General features: G+C 29.8%; 2 protein-coding genes across 3 annotated transcripts; one reads left to right on the top strand and one right to left on the bottom strand.

Annotated features, from left to right (window-relative positions):
• The first annotated feature begins 7,519 nt into the window (after positions 1-7,519).
• LOC110784498 (homeobox-leucine zipper protein HAT5) lies at positions 7,520-10,464 on the top strand. 2 transcript variants are annotated; one of them, XM_056843842.1, is made up of 3 exons: positions 7,520-8,022; positions 8,145-8,979; positions 9,725-10,464. In XM_056843842.1, exons 2-3 carry the CDS (start codon positions 8,566-8,568, stop codon positions 10,187-10,189), a joined length of 879 nt encoding a protein of 292 aa, XP_056699820.1. In that variant the 5' UTR covers positions 7,520-8,022; positions 8,145-8,565; the 3' UTR covers positions 10,190-10,464. The 2 variants fall into 2 exon arrangements, with proteins under 2 accessions (XP_056699820.1, XP_021844649.2); XM_021988957.2 differs by having other exon boundaries at positions 8,558-8,979.
• A 6,381-nt stretch (positions 10,465-16,845) lies between these two features.
• Positions 16,846-19,345, bottom strand: LOC110784499 (uncharacterized). The gene is made up of 2 exons (XM_021988958.2): positions 18,683-19,345; positions 16,846-17,721 (listed from the first exon to the last, which is right to left on the bottom strand). Exons 1-2 carry the CDS (start codon positions 19,237-19,239, stop codon positions 17,316-17,318), a joined length of 963 nt encoding a protein of 320 aa, XP_021844650.1. The 5' UTR covers positions 19,240-19,345; the 3' UTR covers positions 16,846-17,315.
• Positions 19,346-19,819: the final 474 nt, after the last annotated feature.

Here is a 19,819-nt window from a genome sequence, read left to right on the forward strand (position 1 = left end):
TGTTTTTGTTTAAAATAAAATAAATTGTATACTTTACTACTCCGTATTAAAGTACAACATCACTAATACTTCGTAGTTAATCATGTTATTTTCTAAATTCTTTAATTTCCATGACAAATGTCAAACGAGCACTATGTTATGGTCGGGACCGAGGAAGTATGATCTTTCGTATTTATAAACTAAACACAAAATATTAAAGTAAATTATTTGTGATCGGTGATCTGTAACTTGGTGATCCGACCAAATAACGGGAAACCAACGAGTTAAAACAAGGGTGAGAATGAGAAATTATGACTTATTACACTACCCCGGCCCGTAGTTATTACTCCCTCGGTCATTTAATGTTTTCCCCATTCCATATTTTTGGGTCGACTTTTAAAAAAATTGACATGAACTTTTGATAACCAATAGAAAATAATAAAACCATTTGGGGTTTTGTTAGATTCAATTCAATGTATATTTTTAGAATCAATTTTTTTTTTAGAAATTTTACACGTGTAAAATATTTACATTTTAAATCACATCTCTTAGGATGTGAAAAGTCAAATAGAGCAAACAAAAAGGGAAGTAGGGAGTACAATGATTGTTAATTGATTTTCTTTCAACCTCTTTAGTTTCTTTTCAAATTTCGTTTACAAATCTTAGTTGTAATTACTTCATGCGTCCAATATTATTGCACTATTTATCTTTTAAATAAGTTTTATGAATATTGTATCATATCCATTATAGGAAATCAAATAGTTGCTTTCGCACCAAAAATATATTCTTACATCTTAACCCTTCTTGATTTATTTAATACTTCCTTTGTTTTATTTATTTATTATTGAACCATTTGATGTTTCACGTTTTCCACTGCAAAACAATTATGTCATAAAAATGTGAAACAATAAAAATATAAAAAGTAGCATACAAATAAATCATGTCAAAGTCTGTATCATTTTTTTTTTGGTTCTACTACGAGGAGTTCCCACCGCCTTCGGCGAGGTAATCTCCCGTGGGAGTTTGCATGGGTACCTCGATGGGCAGCATCCCTCCCAGTTGAGATTTTTTCCATTCCCAAGGCTCGAACCCGAGACCTTGGTTAAGGAGCAAGAGGCCCTTAACCACTCATGCCAACCTCAATTGGTGTCAAAGTCTGTATCATTATTGTGCATGTCTAAGTCTAACAAATAAATCATGTTAAATGCTCATTTTACAAATTCTGTATCATTATTGTGTATGTATAAGTAAGAATTTCTCTTCAATAATTAATTTATTTATTTATATTTTTCTTATAGGTAATGGCTAGTATGAGGATAGGTAAAGGTCTTACTTTCATATGGTAATTTAGTTGGACGAACTTGTAATGTTAATGTCACAAAGACACACTTAATTGTAATTTGAATTAAGATATTGAAGAATATTTAATGATTCTTTTTATAATTATTACTCTTAGAATTTATTTATTTTACATCGGATTCTTTTACAACTTAAAGACCTTAAAATGTCAAATACTCATTTTGTCCATATTTTGAGAGAAAATATAATTTTTTAAATATCGTTTCTACTATGTTTAATTAATTAGTAAAATCATATTGATTAATAAATTTTAGGGAAATTTATTACTCTGTGTAGTTTTATAAATATAGGTGAAATTAGTTATGGTCTAGAAAGTCAAAATCCAAGTGTAAACATTAAGAGTTCATTCATTTCACCTGATTTTCACTTATATTTTACGGAGTATGAATTTATCTTATCTTAACTTATTTGAACTCCATGTCAAAACAAAACAAACAAAAAATTTATCTGAACTTATACATAATTATAATAACATATTTTAGTTACAAAATACACTACTAATTGGCTAGCACTTAATTTTTCTGAAATACTACGTATGTGGAAACGAGGGAACATAGCAGGACCTAATAAATACTTCAATGGCCGACTTGGATAATTGGTGTATTACGGAGTATTATTTAAGGATAATGATAGGGATATAAATAAGTGTTTAATGGATTTTCTAAGCTATAATTCATTTAGAAATACATGTCAAATCACACATCATATTATAAAATAATATTTCACTGTTGGCTTTTTTTATGCAAACCTAGGGTTACACTTATCATTTTCCTAATAAGTCATGATCATTTTTAAAAAACTTAAATATAAGCTAATTGAATATTTAATTTCTTTAAAAAATATTACTTATACAGAAAGAAACTGTATTTGTTTGAGTAATAATTGATTTCTTTCCAATAAAATAATTAAATTGCCATATATTTATATATACTTATTAATGTTATGTTTTTTGAGAAGGTAAGTTATTTAATGCTTTCTCTATTTTATTTGTATTTTAGTTTAGAGCAAGATCCATAGTCTGAGCTAAGACTTCCACATCACCTTTTAATTATTTTCAATTTCTCAGATTCTTGCTGATACCTTTTCAGACTTACTTAATTTTTCCACTTCACCCCTCTTACTCATTCAAGACTTCTCAAACTTGCAAAAATAAAAAATAAAAAATAAAAAAATAAAAGAATAATAACTAATAGAGAATTTATTGTTTAAACGTCTTAAGTAAAGTCTTTATATTCCAAGACTCTTGCTCAGACTTTGTCATACTTTCCCACTTAAATGGAAGGTCTTAGGTTAATACTAAGTAAGACTATTGCTCAGACTATTACTCGTACTAGTGCTAATCTTGCTCTCATCATTTGATGTTTCATGTTTGTCAATGCACAACTTTAGCTATTAATATTTCTTGTTATGCGCATTAGTTAAAATTAAAAAGTAGATATTTTGAAAATATTTATCGAGATGAATCTAATATGATCTCACATGACTATATAACTATTACGTATAAATTGCAAAAGATTGATAAAAGAGAGTGTCTGTAGTGTAAATTGCAAATGGTGCAATAATAAATACTACAAAATGGAGGAAGTACAAAATTTTAAGAGATACAAGATACAAGTACATCTGTATTCATTAGTTATAACTTAGAGCATCTTCAAGGTAAGCTAATTTGACAATTAGTTTATTATGCCACATAAGATTTCAAGCTATTTTATTGTCTAGCTAATTTGTGCTCCAATGGCTAGCAACTAGCTTGTTATTTAAATTTGTCTCACTTGTCCACTTGTTAATTAATTATTTGGCAACTTTGAGAGCTAGTTGTCAAGCAAATTAGCTTGTTTAAGCTAATTTGCTTGGCCAAGCTACTTTGTTATTTTCACTCCAATGGTCTAGCTATTAGGTTGAAACTTTTATAAATTTCAAGCTAGTCCCTAGCTACAACCATTGGAGATGCTCTTATACATACTCATCATCATAATTATGATTATCAAGTACACATTAGAACTTTAATACCTCAATGTTTTAGTTTGTCATTTACTTCTTCATATTGGTAAATGTATTTTATAAAAAGTTGATATTATAAAAATACACATTGAAATAAATCTTGGTAACAGTATTTTATAAAAAGTTGATATTATAAAATACACATTGAAATAAATCTAACCACATTACAAGAAACTGTACAATTAACGACGGAAAAATACCGCCGCTAAAGGCCAATAATCGTTGGTTAACGACGGGATTTCCTGTCGCAAACCCGTCATAAAAGGGGGCCGTCATTAATGGAAAATTTCGTCGTTAACCCGTCGTAAAAGACATTTGCGACGGTTGTCCCGTGTTTGTTTTGTTGTTATCCCCGTCGCAAAAGGCTTTTGGGACGAAATTTTTGACCCGTCGTTATTAGATTGTCGTTAAAGATACAAATTCTTGTATTGCAAGATCTCAATTGAATAATTTTTATTTTATATTAATGCTAAAAGTAGTTAAACTTACACACACAAAATTAATTTAAACAAAGATAAATTAATTCAGCAAAAGTGTATTTCCGACCTTAATAATATTTTAATCACTAGACTTCAATTATTTGTCGAAATAAAATGAGCAATAATAACTTTAATGATGTAAATTTAACTTACATATGATGCATGCATATCATAAGCATGTCATCATTTTTCCTTAATACTAGAATTTAACCAAGACATCATATTTTATACAAAATTCGCTCCATATATATTTTACCTCATGAAAAATGTGAAAATAATGTATTATATTTATCAACTCTCTTTACATCACAAACTAATTTTTCGATTCTCATATCACATACGTAGTACGTACACAGTAAAAAGAGTAACCTAATTTACGTTCATTTAAAGTAAATATGACCACACGGAAGCAATCAAGTCAATTGTAACTCTAAGTGTAGCTCGATAATTAAGAATAAAGGGTGATGATAAAGGTCGCAAGTTGCGACAACATTTACTTGTCGCAATCTTACGTGTTGGAATCTAATTGGTACATATAGGTGCCACGTAGGTTTGCGTCATCACAATATTTTTACTATCAATGCAATATTTTTACTATGAAAATATGCAAATAAGGAAATCGATATAAAGAAGGAAACAAATTATAATATTAAGATTTTCCTACTTTTTTTTGAAATATATATAATAGGTTATATAATTTAAATATTTTAGTTTTCAATTTAAATCACGACACATAAGCATGACATGTCATCATTGTGACACGGCTTAAAGGTCGCATGTTGCGACCTTTATCATTTTCGAAGAATAAAATATGGCACAATAAGACAAAAAATTCATATTAACTTGTTTCAGTCTAAATTATTTCTTCTTTTGGTTTACTTTGAATATTACTTCGTATTAATTTCGTAAATTACACTCTTCTCTGGATCTTATGATACGACTTATTCAGTTGGTTCAAAATTCCCGCGAATCTTTAAATATATGTAGCTAGACAGGCTTGAGTCTCTGTGATTTTTCCAACATTAATATTTCTGATTTGATCTGATCTAATTCGAATTCAACAGAAGCAATAGTACTAGCTAGCTTACTAGCGCAAATATGATGGTGCAGGGGTGTGCACAATGCTCTTGGTGCACTGGTGCCCAAACGACATGCAATAAATATAAAACGCGGATATCTTGTTGAATCCGGAGAAGAAAAGAACAAACGTTGTTTTTCTGATAAAAAAAGAACAAACGTTGTTCTTTTGTTAAAAAAAAGAACAAACGTTGTTCTTTTGTTAAAAAAAAGAACAATGACTGCTCTGTCCCTTTTTTTTCATTCTTTTGTTTTTCACTCTATTTTTCTGGTATATATACCTTCTTTTTTATAATTTTCAAATCAGAATTTGTGAAGAGGAGAGAGAAAAACTATGGAAAGGAGAGAGAAACTGTGAAGAGGAGAGAGAAAGTAATGGAAAATTCTCAGATATTGGTTGATTTTTCTACTTCAATATCAAATTCTATTGATTCTTCTTCTTCAAATTTGAATTCCTCTGCTGATAATTCGATTTGTGAAGGTAATTTTTCAATTTTTTAAAACGAATTACTTATTTATGATGATTTTGATTTCCATGTTCATTATTTTCATCATTTCAAATTTATTTTGATTTTTTTGATCATTTCGATTTCTGCATTTCTCAATAACCTTGATTAATGTATTTTGATTCTATATTTTGATAATTTTGATGATTAATGTATCTTGATTATATATTTCTGATGATTTTGATTTCTGTTCTTTTTTCGATTTTATATGTTCTTTTATTCTTATCTTTTGTTCTTTTATATATTGGTTCTCATATATGTATTAAGAGATTGTAATAATACAGAAAATAATTATTGAACATGTTGTTCTTTTTTGCTTTAGGTTGTTGTTCTTTGTTCTTTTTTGCTTTAACTTGTTGTTCTTTTGATATTACACACTTCAGATCAAATTGTTCTTTTACCATTTTTGTTGTTCTTTTATTTTTTTTTTTGTTCTTTTTTCACATGGTTAAAATAAGTGTTCTACATGATATGTTCTTTTCTGATATTTTTAATGTTCTTTTTCTTTACTTTATTATGTTCTTTTATGCTCTATTGTTGTTCGTTTTTTTATTGGTAATGTTGTTTTACATGGTTAAAATAAGTGTTCTACATGATATGTTCTTTTTCTTTATTTATAATGTTCTTTTAGGTTCATCCTCTTTTTGTTCTTTTGAGGAATTGCTCTGTTTATTCAGCCTTTCTTCTTGTTCTTTCAGCTGTTTTTGAAGATTTAACATCATTTGTTGCGGGTCAAGTAAAAGCTTCATTTGCTCTTCAATACTGTACTTTTGAAAAAAGAACAAACATAAAAGAACATTAAGATTTATATCTAATAAACATAAAAGAACAGAACAACAAAACCCAAAAAAAAAAAAAAACAAGTGCACCGTTCTTATCATGAACATGGCTTGTATTTCTTCTCCTTCCCCCTCTTTTTTTTTTATTTTTTTTATTTTTCATTTTCTATATATATAATATTTCTCCTATTGGATTCATAAATTGTCATTTTAGAAACACATTCTTGAGAGAGAAAGAGGAGTGCTTTTAGTTTCTCCCAACAAAAGAGAGATTTTATGAGAGAGAAAGTTCAAAACAAATATTCTCCTCCTTCTTTCTCTGAAATGTGATTTTAATTGAATTACGTTTACAAAAAACTAGTTTATTAAGCGAAATACTATTTCAATTTCGCTATTTTTTGAATTTTTTTATTCATTCAAAGAGGTTTATGCTGTTGATGAAGGTGCATCGGGTGATTAAGGTAAATTTTCTCGTTCTTAATTCTATGTTCTTTTTAAGTTTTAATGTTCTTTTCTTATAACTTTCTATTTCTGTGGCATCAAAACAGTGTGTTCTTTTTTAGAATCAGCAATTGTTCTTTTTACATGTTTATAGTGTTGTTTTCAGATATCTTTTGATAAATAAAATAACGGAATTAGAACATAAATTGGTTGAAAAAGAACATTTCCAGAACTTAAAAGAACAAGAAAAAATATAGATCTGGTTTTAAAGTTCATCAAAGGTTCGTCGTTTTATTTTTTAATTAGAACATAAATTGGTTGGAAAAGAACATTTCCAGAACTTAAAAGAACAAGAAAAATTATAAATCTGGTTTTAAAGTTCATCAAAGGTTCGTCGTTTTATTTTTTAATTAGAACATACTGTAAATTGGTTGGAAAAGAACATTTCCAGAACTTAAAAGAACAAGAAAAAATATAACTGCTTTTTATATTTGTACCTTTTGTCTGATTTGTCAATATTAGTGTTCTTTTTGTTAGTGTTCTTTTTGTTAATGTTCTTTTTGTTAATGTTCTTTTGTTAATGTTCTTTTTTTTTGCGGTTTTTATTTTTGTTGCGTTTTATTGTTATTTATGTGCGTTTTGGGACAGGTGCACCAAGAGCACCATGCACACCCCTGCACAATCTGAGCGTTGGCTTACTAGATCCAAGCATAGATACAATGCATTCAACATTCAAAAAATGAAATTCGAAGGATATAGTAAATATTTTTGGCACAATATCAAAAGATGGAAATATTTCATTAATGTTTTTCGAATTTTCCAATTTCATACAAAAAATGTTCTTATTTCCTTCAAAATTCTCTCTCCAAAATATTATAAATGTACACCTCTAAACAAGTCCTATTCACCGAAAAGAAGAGAACATCCCCTCTTCACCCCCACCCTCTCCCTAATAAAATGCAAAAGAAATGTAGAAAAAAAGAGGGCTCTTCTTTCAAGAGAACAACCTTCCTCTCTCCAATCAAGCAATTATAAAAAATAAAAAAAATAATAATAATAAGAAAGCTCTAATTTCAAGAATTTCATACTTCATTTTTAGTTTTCTTTCATTTTTCCGGTATTCTGTTCTTTTTTTCCTCCCCTGTTTTCTTTGTGGTTGAGTGATGAACTGAAGGGTAATAACACCTTGTTTTTTAGCAAACATTTTCACAATTGTTTTGTTTTTTGACCGTTGGAATTATATTTTTATAATTATTACAAAATATAGCAATTTTTTCATTAAAATATATTAAAAAAACATGGAAGGTGGTGGAGGTTTTGGTGGCTGTCATGACATGATATCTTTGCTTGAAAACTCCAACAACACTTCTCTTTGGCATCCTTCTTCTTCTGCTCATCATGGTATTTATCTCTCTAATATATTTAAATTTCTGATTTTTTGCATCAATTTCAGATGATTTACTCATTCACATTCATTTTTAATTGTTTAAAATTAATATCATTATTTATTTTATTGTGCGCAGATGTTTGAGGGGACACTCTTTCAAAGCTTCATGCATTTTTACCATTCTTCCCCATTAAGAATAACAATTCATGTCAAATTATATGATTTATTTATTTATTTATGTATTTATATTTTTCTTATTTATTTGTCTAAGTGTCCATTATTATTTCGTGAAAGTGGAGTAAGAAAACCTTTTATCTTGCTAGACTTTTTACATTTAACAACCCACTTTTAGATAAATCATTTTTATAGTTTTTTTACCAAGGTCCCCTATTGTGAAGCATAATTGAATATAATTGGATTTATATAAAAATAATAATTTATTACATTAGGATTCTAACATTTTTTTGTTTGAACAAAGTCTCCTTTAGACTTTAGCGATGTGCTCATTTTTGTAGTTAAAATTTTCTAACAATTTTTTTTTCCCTGTAGCAAACGTTATGAATTTTGATCATGAACCACAACTAGGCCGAATAGCAAACCCGAAAATGAACATTTGCGACGGAATATTAGGACGGCGAACCGACGCCGAGGACGCCGGCGGGGAAAACTCCAAAAACTCTGAGAAAAAAAGGAGGCTAACAGTCCAACAAGCTAATTTCCTAGAAGAGAGTTTTGAGTTGGACAACAGGTTGGAACCCGAAAGAAAAGAGAATTTAGCCAAACAGTCCGGGTTGCAACCAAGGCAAGTTGCGGTTTGGTTCCAAAACCGACGTGCTCGCTATAAGACTAAACAAATCGAAAAGGAGTTTGATTCTTTGAAAGCCAACCATGATAACCTTATGGTTGATAACAAAGCTCTTAAGATTCATAACGACTCTCTTCACAAGGAAAACGACAACTTGAAAATTGAGGTAGTATAAATTAATCTTTTTATTTATTTTATTTAAATTAAGGTTAATTATATGTCATTTTCGTATGCTAATTATATTTATAGGGGGTGGACCAATATTTTACACCTAGCAACCTAACTTTGATTTTTTTTGGGGGGCATTCTAATTGTTTTATAATTAACTCGTAGAGTCAACTATTTATCACTTTAAGCCTCAGTGTCGATCTAGTTCGATGTGTTCGTTAAGACTGTGTTGTCAAAAAAAAAAAAAAAAGACCATGTTTGCCTGAGAATCATCACAAAATTTATATTGGGGTTTGTTAGATTTTTTTGAATAGTCGTTATGATTTGAAAAAACATCACTTTGCTACATTTTGAATAGTTGATTGCGCGCCTAGTTCTGATTCTCAATTCTCGCGCCAATTTTTGTTATCTTTAGTAATATAGAGTAAATTATCCTTTTAGTTAAAAACATTTACCTAATGCGTTAGTCGGAGTTCGCTATAACGAACTCCAATGGCTCAACTTTATTACGAAAGTGATATAAATGCTCCAAAATTTTACAGTTAAGAGGCATGCTAATGTATCATGGTTTTAAAAAAATGTACCACGGTCAAATCCAGTTGGCCGTAATCTCTCCCCATTTGGTATACTTTTAATAATTGTGATTTCTTTCCAAAAGGATAATTTATTAGTTTACCTAATGTGCCATGCATTCTCCTTAGCTAGGTGTGTATTTAATTTGGTCTCCGGGTTATATACAACAGCTTGAAGTTCTAAGGAAGAAATTAGCACAATACGAGGAAAACGAAATCTATTTGGACCCGGATAACATAACCCAAACATATGAACCACCAACGAATATGGTAACGGGTCAAGATGGTGTGGTGTTACAAGGCATGAAACAAGTAGAAGGTGCGAGTTCAGGAAAGAGCGATGTCTTTGATTATGAGAGCCCACATTGCGTAGATGGGAACCAATCTACCGCGCCATTAGAGAATTGTTCAACCCTAATTCGCGATCCAGACGACAACTTATCGGATTTTGCACAAGACGAACATTTGATGATGACGAGAACCTTGTTACTACCACAAACACCACCAACGTTCAACAATTTTCTTAATGTTGCTGCTGATGATGATAACAGTAATAATTATAATTATGACCCAAATGCGGCAAATTCTAATAACTTGTCACTAGGTTTTGATCAGACTTTCTGGTCTTGGGGTTAAAACTTAAAACCTTTACTTTACTAGCTAGCTAGCGCAGTATAGCTCTTATATCTTTTTAAGTACTCCCGCCATCATCTTTAAGGGACGAAGGGGGTACTTTTCATCTTACTCATTTTGGTACTCCTTTCGACTATAATTTCCTTTAGTTAGTTCATTAATCAGTATGTTTAATTTCATGCAACTATGTTTCTCTTAAATTAGTAGAAGTATTAGTATACAATAATATTAAAACATCAATAATAATAATAGTAGCTTCATCTTTTTTTGGCCATAAATTATATGGAGTACTACGTATTAATTGAGCAAACAATTAATTTAAATTTGATTTTTTATACGTATTATTCCAAACACCCTAGCTAAATCATTAATTGTACTTTGAGCTCATATATATTATGTTTTCCTGTTATGTTAACAAAAATATATCGTTAGGTTACTAAAAAGAAAAATCCGAACTCTATATGCTGAGTATGACTGCGCCAGTTAATGAAGTATGAAATCAATGTACACGTAAGTTAGGTTCAAACATCGATCCTTGAGTTTGTTCATATATGTGAGAAAGTATCATAATGATTGTGTACATACGTAGTATAATATAACGCCACATTATTTGTAAAGAGGAAGATAATATGTGAAGAGTTGTCAATTTGTCATAGGAGTGTGCAGAAACCGGTCCTGAAATTAGGTCGAAAAATATTATTTTCCGATCTCTGGTTATTTGGAAATGTAATTAATTATTTATTTCTGTTTATCTAGTAGTGCAATTAATTATTTTCCGATTATTTAGGACTGTAATTAATTAACTATTTGATTTATTTCTTGTTTTGTTTAATTCTTTTATGGAAAAAAAGATTTTCAGCTTCTTTTGCGGTTTAGATTTTCTCTTTAGGAAACACACGTGCTCTTTAAGCTAAGCCGTGAACAGAGAACGTACACTCGGAGCACGGCAAACGGACTAACGACTAGATATCCAATTGGAGATCATAATATAAACCATAACGTTTAACATGTGAGTTTGACTTTGTCACTTTAGCATTTACTGCTTATAATCTTTGTTGACTTTTCATAGAGAGGTGGAGTACTCCATAGATACGTAGTATTCCACTGCTCCGTAGTCAATTTGATTTAAACCATAAGAATTGACACGTACTCTCCTATTTATACCTACTCCCTCCGTCCCGGAATACTCGACCCGATTTGACCGGCACAGAGTTTAAGGGACTTGAATTGACTTATTTAATTTAATAGGTAGTAGTTGATAGTGGGGTATTATTTTAATGTAGATAGTGGGAGGTGGGTTAAGAGGTGGGGTTTGGGGGAGAGTAGGGGTTGAATTTTTAATTATTTTTTGTATAAAGTAGGGGGTATGTGGTTTAATAGGGGTGGAGTGAGAAATAATATAAGGGGCCGTTTGGTTGGAGAAAGGGAAAGGGAAAGAGAATGAGAATGGGAATCAAGGAGAATGGAATGAAAACCCTTTGTTTAAGAATGTTGTTTGTTTTGTCCATTCTTCTCCCCTCTCTCTCTCCTAAGTAAGATAGTAAATAAATAAATAATAAATAATAAATAATTATTAATTAATATTTATTATTTATTATTTATTACTAATTATTTATTATTAATTATTGATTATTAATTATTAATTATTATTTATTATGTATTTATTATTTAATATTAACTATTTAATATTTATTATTTATTATTAATTATTTAATATTCATTGTTTATATTTATTATTTATTATTAATTACTAATTATAAAGTATTAATTATTAATTATTAATTATTAATTACTAATTATTAATTATTAATTATTATTTTTTAATTATTAATTATTAAATTAATTATTAATTGTTAATTGTTAATTGTTAATTATTAATTGTTAATTGTTAATTATTAATTATTAATTATTAATTATTAATTAATAATTATTAATTAATTATTAACTGTTAATTGTTAATTGTTAATTGTTAATTATTAATTGTTAATTATTAATTATTAATTATTAATTATTAATTATTAATTAAACATTATTAATTATTAATTATTAATTATTAATTACGTAGTATTAATTATTAATTATTAATTATTAATTATTAATTATTAATTATTAATTATTAATTATTAATTATTAATTATTAATTATTAATTATTAATTATTAATTATTAATTATTAATTATTAATTATTAATTATTAATTATTAATTATTAATTATTAATTATTAATTATTAATTATTAATTATTAATTATTAATTATTAATTATTAATTATTAATTATTAATTATTAATTATTAATTATTAATTATTATTTGTTATTATTATTTATTATTATTAAAGAGTGGTTAAGGGAAAGGGAATGACAAACCTTGGGGGGTGGTAGGGTATCATTGTAGAGGGATTTGGGGGTAAGTGAAAAAGAAAATAGGGTAAAGGGAATGACAAAAACCACCAAACAAACAACAACAAATGGAATGAAGCTCCATCATTCCCTTTCCCTTTCCTGAAAACCCCCAACCAAACGCCCCCTAATATTATTAGAATATTTCCATTTTTAGAAACAAGTCAAGTAGGGACGGCCCGATAAGGAAAACAGGTTAAGTATTCCGGGACGGAGAAGTAGTATTTAAAAAGGATAACCATATATGATTAGATGACACATGTCACCTTAGATGACATATGTCGCCTCCTTCTTTCATCCATGTATTTTGTATTTTGTATTTTTTTTAATTTTTCATGTTGTTGTTTGTTATACGAAGCATTTCACAACTTCAACACATACTCCTCATCCAACATCAATTCACCATTGAATTCATGTTCAGCCTCTACTATTTCATCTCCCTCTTTAACCCTTAATATTAATTCACCATTTAATTTATATATTTTTTTCAATTTAGAAATTTGATCACCCTTATACCCTATCATATACCCTAACAAATCCCTCAATAAAATTAACACTTAAAAAAACGGCTTAACAAACACTATATAATTGCCCGTTCGTTGAACGGGGTCCAAAGCTAATTTAATTAAATGATACATTTTCTATCATCGGCATATTTGATTAAAGAATATACTTTCTTTTTTTTGCTATCATTGTTCCCTCTTCTAATTATATTAATATTTCCTTTTGGTTTCTACACTTACTAACATCATCTTTTTACTACAATAAATATATATCGTATTCATCCACTATCCACTATCCGACTTTCATCTTATTTTAATAAATACAACTCACTATCCTTAAATTACATGTCGATAAAAGTGTATCTTAATTAAATTCTAATGGAGTATCATTTCTTGTGTCTGTTTCAGTATAATGTACAGAGTAATAGATTCTCCCTCCGTCCTTAATAATCGCCTCGGTTTGACCAGCATAAAATTTTAGAAAGTTTAATTGACTTATTAATTTAATATTCTCTTTTAAGAAAGTAAGAACATATGTGGTTTCAGTGTAAATAAGAGAAATAATATAATATTATTAAAAGTATAAAATTTATATAAACGAAGCAAGTATTAAGTGACGACTTTATAAGAAAATGGTATCGAGTATTAAGAGACGGAGGGAGTAACTGCATAACTATGTGGATCTCATGACATACACACGTGGTACACAGAAGTGTGGATCCCAATGATATGATGCTTATCTGCAGCCTCCTGATAGAGCAGGATTGATGGCGACAATTCTATCAAATCTACGAGGCCCCTTCTTCAAGAGGACATCCGTTGATCGTCTGCCACATAGCATAATGGATCATACTAAAAGTAAGATTAATGCTAGTTTGAGTTAAAAGTTCCACATCAGCTTTATATTTATTTTTTATTTCTTGGGTTTTTGTCGAGAGTCTTTTAGACTTAGGCCCTGTTCTTTTTGGCTTAATTTCAGCTTTAGGACTTATTTGGCAGTTTAGTTCAGTTCAGTTTAGTTTAGTTCAGTTCAGTTCAGTTCAGGAGCATTCAGTTCAGTTCAGTTCAGTTCAGTTCAGTTCAGTTCAGTTCAGGAGCATTAAATTCAGTTCAGTTTAATTCAGTTTAATTCAATTCAATTTAATTTATTATTAATAATAATAATAATATTATTATTATTATTATTAATATTACTTATATTATTATTTATATTATTGTATTACTTATTATTTATATTTATATTATTATATATTACTTATTATTATTATTATTATTATTATTTATAACTAAATATTTATAATAATTAATATACTTTATTATTATTTATTATTTATTATTTATTATTTATTATTTATTATTTATTATTTATTATTTATTATTTGTTATTGTTATTTGTTATTTGTTATTTGTATTTGTTATTTGTTATTTGTTATTTGTTATTTATTGTTATTTGTTATTTGTTATTTGTTATTTGTTATTGGTTATTTGTTATTGTTATTTGTATTGTTATTTGTATTTGTTATTTGTATTGTTATTTGTTATTTGTTATTTGTTATTGTTATTTGTATTTGTTATTTGTTATTGTTATTGTATTTGTTATTTGTTATTGTTATTTGTTATTTGTTATTTGTTATTTGTTATTTGTTATTTGTTATTTGTTATTTGTTATTTGTTATTTGTTATTTGTTATTTGTTATTTGTTATTTGTTATTTGTTATTTGTTATTTGTTATTTGTTATTTGTTATTTGTTATTTGTTATTTGTTATTTGTTATTTGTTATTTGTTATTTGTTATTTGTTATTTGTTATTTGTTATTTGTTATTTGTTATTTATTATTTATTATTTATTATTTATTATTTATTATTTATTATTTATTATTTATTATTTATTTCGGTAATATATTCTGTTAAGTTAAGTTCAGTCAAGTTCAGTTCAGTTCAGTTCAGTTCAGGAGCATTCAGTTCAGTTCAGTTCAGTTCAGTTTAGTTCAGTTCAGTTCAGGAGCATTCAGTTCAGTTCAGTTCAATTCAGTTCAGTTCAGTTCAGTTCAGTTCAGTTCAGTTCAGCTCTAAAGAACAGGGCCTTACTTAATTTTTCATTTCACCTTTTGTACTCATTCAAAGCTTCTCAAACTTGTGGGAAAAAAAAGTCATAATTAACAAAGAATTTACTTTTTAAACGTTTTAAGTAGAGTCTTGATATTTCAAGACTCTTGCTTAGACTTTTGTCATAATCTCCCACTTAGTTGGAAGGTCTTAGGTTAATACAGAGTACTCAATAAGACTATTACTTATACTATTGTTCGTACAGTCGTACTAGGCCTAATCTTGCTCTAAGTTCTGTGATATTTGGATCATCTTTAATTGCCTCGCTACTTAAAAAATATAGAAGTATTTTATTTCCGTTTCTTTTCTCTTCCCCTCTCGTCCTTTAATAATATTGAACCAAATAAAGCCTCAATTTCAGGATGCCACATGGTTGGCTGCGATTCGATGTTAATATTTTCTTTTGATGCAAAATTTTACTCCCTCCGTCTTTTTTTGTTCTTTACGTTTGGTATTTTGCACGTTTATTAACAACTACTTAATGTGCATTTAGATTGCTCTATATTTTTTTATTTAAACAAGCAAAATAACATTTATTTATAATGTTTTCACTTTTATCAAAATTCTGATATTGGGAATATGAGAAAAAAAATTAATGTGCTAATAGAAATGTGTGAGAAATTAAATAACTCAATGAATTTAATTGGATTAAATAATAATTTAACACAAATTTTGATAGAATATTAAATCATTTATGTAATGATATAAAAGGAAATATAATAACATTTTAAGACACCCAAAAAAGAAAACGTAAAAACCAAAAAGAGACTGAGGGAGTATATGATAAAATCTTATACTTTATTGTCGTTTCTATAAACACATACTCCCTCCGTCCCGGAATACTCGACCCGGTTTGACCGGCACAGAGTTTAAGAGACTTGAATTGACTTATTTAATTTAATAGGTAGTAGTTGATAGTGGGGTATTATTTTAATGTAGTTAGTGGGAGGTGGGTTAAGAGGTGGGGTTGGGGGAGAGTAGGGGTTGAATTTTTAATTATTTTTTGTATGGAGTAGGGGGTAAGTGGGTTAATAGAGGTGAAGTGAGAAATAATATAATATTGTTAGAATATTTTCATTTTTAGAAACAGGTCAAGTATTAAGGGACGGCCCGATAAGGAAAACAGGTCAAGTATTCCGGGACGGAGGGAGTATGTTTTTCCGATCCTAATTAAATAACAAGGTGATGTTTGATTAGAGATTGGATGTTGTACTAAATGAATTGAGGTTAGAATGAGAAAATTATTACTATTATTCATTTTTCATTTTCTAAAGTGAGTGTAAAATGAAAAAATTCACATTTATCCTTTTTCTTTATGAAAGAAGAGTAATATTTTTTTCTTTTTGGTTCTACTATGAGGAGTTTCCACCTTCTTCGGCGAGTGGATTAATAAGTTTGCAAGAAGAGTATTGATTTGGATGTATGATTATAGTCCAATTGTATATCATAAGCTAGGTAGGTCACACTAGTCAAAACTAGCTACTCCGTACTTCAATTTTGTGTGCAGTAAAACTCCACTTCAGCTGTAACTCTGCAAGTTATGAATCGTATATAGGAGTATATTGTACAGAGTATATCATTATGGGGAACCCAGCTCAAACCCCATAGATTTGACAACCATTAGTCTGTATCTGCAAAAGGCGATAGGCACGAAACTACAACATAACAAGGTCCAATACGCTGTATCTATCTCACAAAGAGAAAATCACACATTGTATGGTTTGTGCCTCTCACAGAAGAAAAACAACATCAGGTGACATACATAACTATTTACTGATTATCACCTATACATTGTTCGAAAAACTCAGAACATACATTTACTCGACTGATCAGAAACACAGTTCTTGAACAAGATCCAGGATCGTTTTGCAAAAGTAGTTTGAAGCTCTATCTGTTATAAGGACAACAACTTTGAAGATAGTTGTTGAATGGCAAAAACAAGACCAATTTGTTTCTCATCATCTCATAATTTCAGAAAACATTCACAAGGTAGGATGAAACCGAGAAAGAATTGATCTGCTACTGTCTGTACTTTTGTAGGGTTGAAGGAAAGGTCAGCAAAGATGCCATACAAGAAAGATGAGTGGGCATAGATGATAGAATTTGAAAACAGTTAGGTTACTTAGTTCAGAGACTTTTTAAGACTCCGAAGCACATTCCACATAAATGTTGAAACAATAAATAGGATAACACCGGTTATAATAGCATACTTGAGACCAAGGTTCACTAGCAAATTGACAAGAAGTCCAGCACCAACCACACCGAAGAAATTTGCTGTTATAGCAGGCCAGAATGGCATGTCCAGCACTGAAGCAATGATAGCACCAGTCCACGCTCCAGTACCAGGAAAAGGCACTGCAACAAATAACATCAAACCCAGCCATTGGAACTCTTCCACCGGGCCAGCCTTCTCCTTGGCTCTCTCGAATAACATGTCCAGAAATCTTGATGCTGTGCGGTTCTTCCCAGCAAGAAAATTCGCAAACTTCTTCAAGTAAAGTAGAATGAAAGGAACCGGGACCATGTTCCTACAATTACGACATAAATAAGATCAGTCAACTATCAACTAGCCAAATTTTCCCCAATACATTTCAGAACACTTGCATGAACCACATTGATGGCTTGAATTTAATTCCTTCCAATTACAAACTTTCATGTGCTAATTATAGTGGACAGCAAAAGATGCATGTTTCTACATCACAAATAAGAAGCTCACTCAAAATGTAGCAAGATCAACCTCTAAAAACATATAGGTATTACCTGGATGTCCTCATTAATATAATTAAAATTACCACATGATAGATCAGGTCATGAATAACTCAGTCGAATATGGTAGCTACTGATAAAAGTTCTCTGATGTGCCTCTATCTAAACACAAAAGTATTACCAATCCCACACCATTGTCATCCTAAAAAATGGTTCAATCACCAAAATTTACACAATTATTTTTCTATTCTTGAACTTCTGCATTGCCCTAACTAAACAATTTCTCAATCTAAACCAAGTCTTCTGTTCTTGTTGCTGACTTGCTGTTGTGGGAATGTGCGTATCACTACATACCGAGTCCCGAAAGGGAAACGATGCAAACAAGAATTCAATTCCGAGTCTCGGAATACCTCTTCCAAACTCCTAGCCAATCTTAGTTAACTTGCAGCCACAGGTAGTACCCAAACTAAGCAATTCTCTCAATTCCACACTCAAACCTATGGACACTATTTCAGGTACTGGAGAACCATGAAACTCAGCAATTGCATCAAAGAAGTGGACAACCTTACACTAAAACACAGCAATTGCATCAAAGAATTGGACAACCTTACACTAAAACTCAGCAATTGCATCACAGAAATCACAATGCACACAACTAGCCAAAATGATACTACTACTCATAAATTGAAAGATAATTCACCAATTAAGCGAAAACATTACAAATTAAAAACAACAATCACACAATTAACATAAAATTAAGCACACAAATCAACAATAACTCACCCCAAAATGGATAAGACAGTGAGCGAAGTAGGTTTAAGTTGCATCCAATAACCAACAGGAATAGCCCCACGAAGCTCAATCACAGGAAGAGTAGCAAGAGCAAAAACAATCACTTCATCAGCCCAACCAGAACCCCTCATAAAGCTCGCAACTTTAACACCAAAGCTCGAAGCTTTAATGGAAGAATCACTGGCAACAACGGAAACAACAGCTGCCTTGGCATCTTTAGAGAAGGCGAAAACAGCAAGAGAAACGGATGTCCAAAACAACACCCACAAAACTGTTTTTAAGGGTTTTTCCCCAATATTTGTGACATTTAATTCGTTGTTTATTAGTGTATTTTCTGAATTCTTTGTTGCGGGTGCCCTTAGGGTGGAGGGAGGAGAGAGAAAAAGAGGGTTAAGGGAGAAATGGGGAGTGCCCTTTTGGAGGGTTAGAGGAGGGAGTGGGTTAGGGGTGTGAAGTTTGTAGTGGGTTATTGAGGGCGTGAGGAATTGGGTTCGTTTATGGAGGAAAGAGAAGGTAAGGGCGTTGCTTGCTGGGATACTGGACGCCATTGATGAGTGGAATTTCTGGGGTTTTTCAAGATTTGGAAGAAGTTTTCACTTCTCACCGTTATCAGTGATAATTTTGGAAAGGTATTTTGATTTTGATTGCCAGTGGTAATTTGGTGGGGGTATTCTGGTGGGGGACCGGACATGGGGCGGAGGATTGGTTATTGGCCGATTTACTTGTTCGGTTGACTTGTTATTTACATTGATTTTTTTGTTTGACTTCTTATGTTTTACTGTTTGTCTAATAAAATCGATGTTAATAAAGTAATAACCACTTTTAGATTTAAGAGTTACTCTAAACAACTTTTTCATTTTGGTTTAAAGCCTTTAAACAAACATAATTTTGAATAATTGTCCAAATTAAAAAGACAAACGTTAATTAAGCCAATGAAAAGCTATTTATCAAACAAGGTGATTTGTGTTTGGTCTAGAGTTGCACAATAAGGGCAATATGTAAATGAAACATAATTTTATGTATTCTAGTCTTCTAGATTTCTAATGTTGTTAATTTGTTCTTAAATTTTTTTGTATACATTTGTCGTATCAGTTAAATCAACCATTAGCAACTAGTTTTGACAAAATA

This window comes from Spinacia oleracea, chromosome 1 (genome assembly GCF_020520425.1).
Source record: "Spinacia oleracea cultivar Varoflay chromosome 1, BTI_SOV_V1, whole genome shotgun sequence".
In the NCBI taxonomy this organism is placed as follows: Eukaryota; Viridiplantae; Streptophyta; class Magnoliopsida; order Caryophyllales; family Amaranthaceae; genus Spinacia; species Spinacia oleracea.

Excerpts from the sequence above, each read along its gene's own strand:
- LOC110784498 (XM_021988957.2), top strand. The coding sequence starts at position 7,920 with ATGGAAGGTGGTGGAGGTTTTGGTGGCTGTCATGACATGATATCTTTG. Across the intron at positions 8,023-8,557 it reads TTCTTCTTCTGCTCATCATG|CAAACGTTATGAATTTTGAT; the intron begins GTATTTATCTCT and ends TTTTCCCTGTAG. Across the intron at positions 8,980-9,724 it reads ACGACAACTTGAAAATTGAG|CTTGAAGTTCTAAGGAAGAA; the intron begins GTAGTATAAATT and ends TATATACAACAG.
- LOC110784499 (XM_021988958.2), bottom strand. The coding sequence starts at position 19,239 with ATGGCGTCCAGTATCCCAGCAAGCAACGCCCTTACCTTCTCTTTCCTC. Across the intron at positions 17,722-18,682 it reads ACTGTCTTATCCATTTTGGG|GAACATGGTCCCGGTTCCTT; the intron begins GTGAGTTATTGT and ends TCGTAATTGTAG.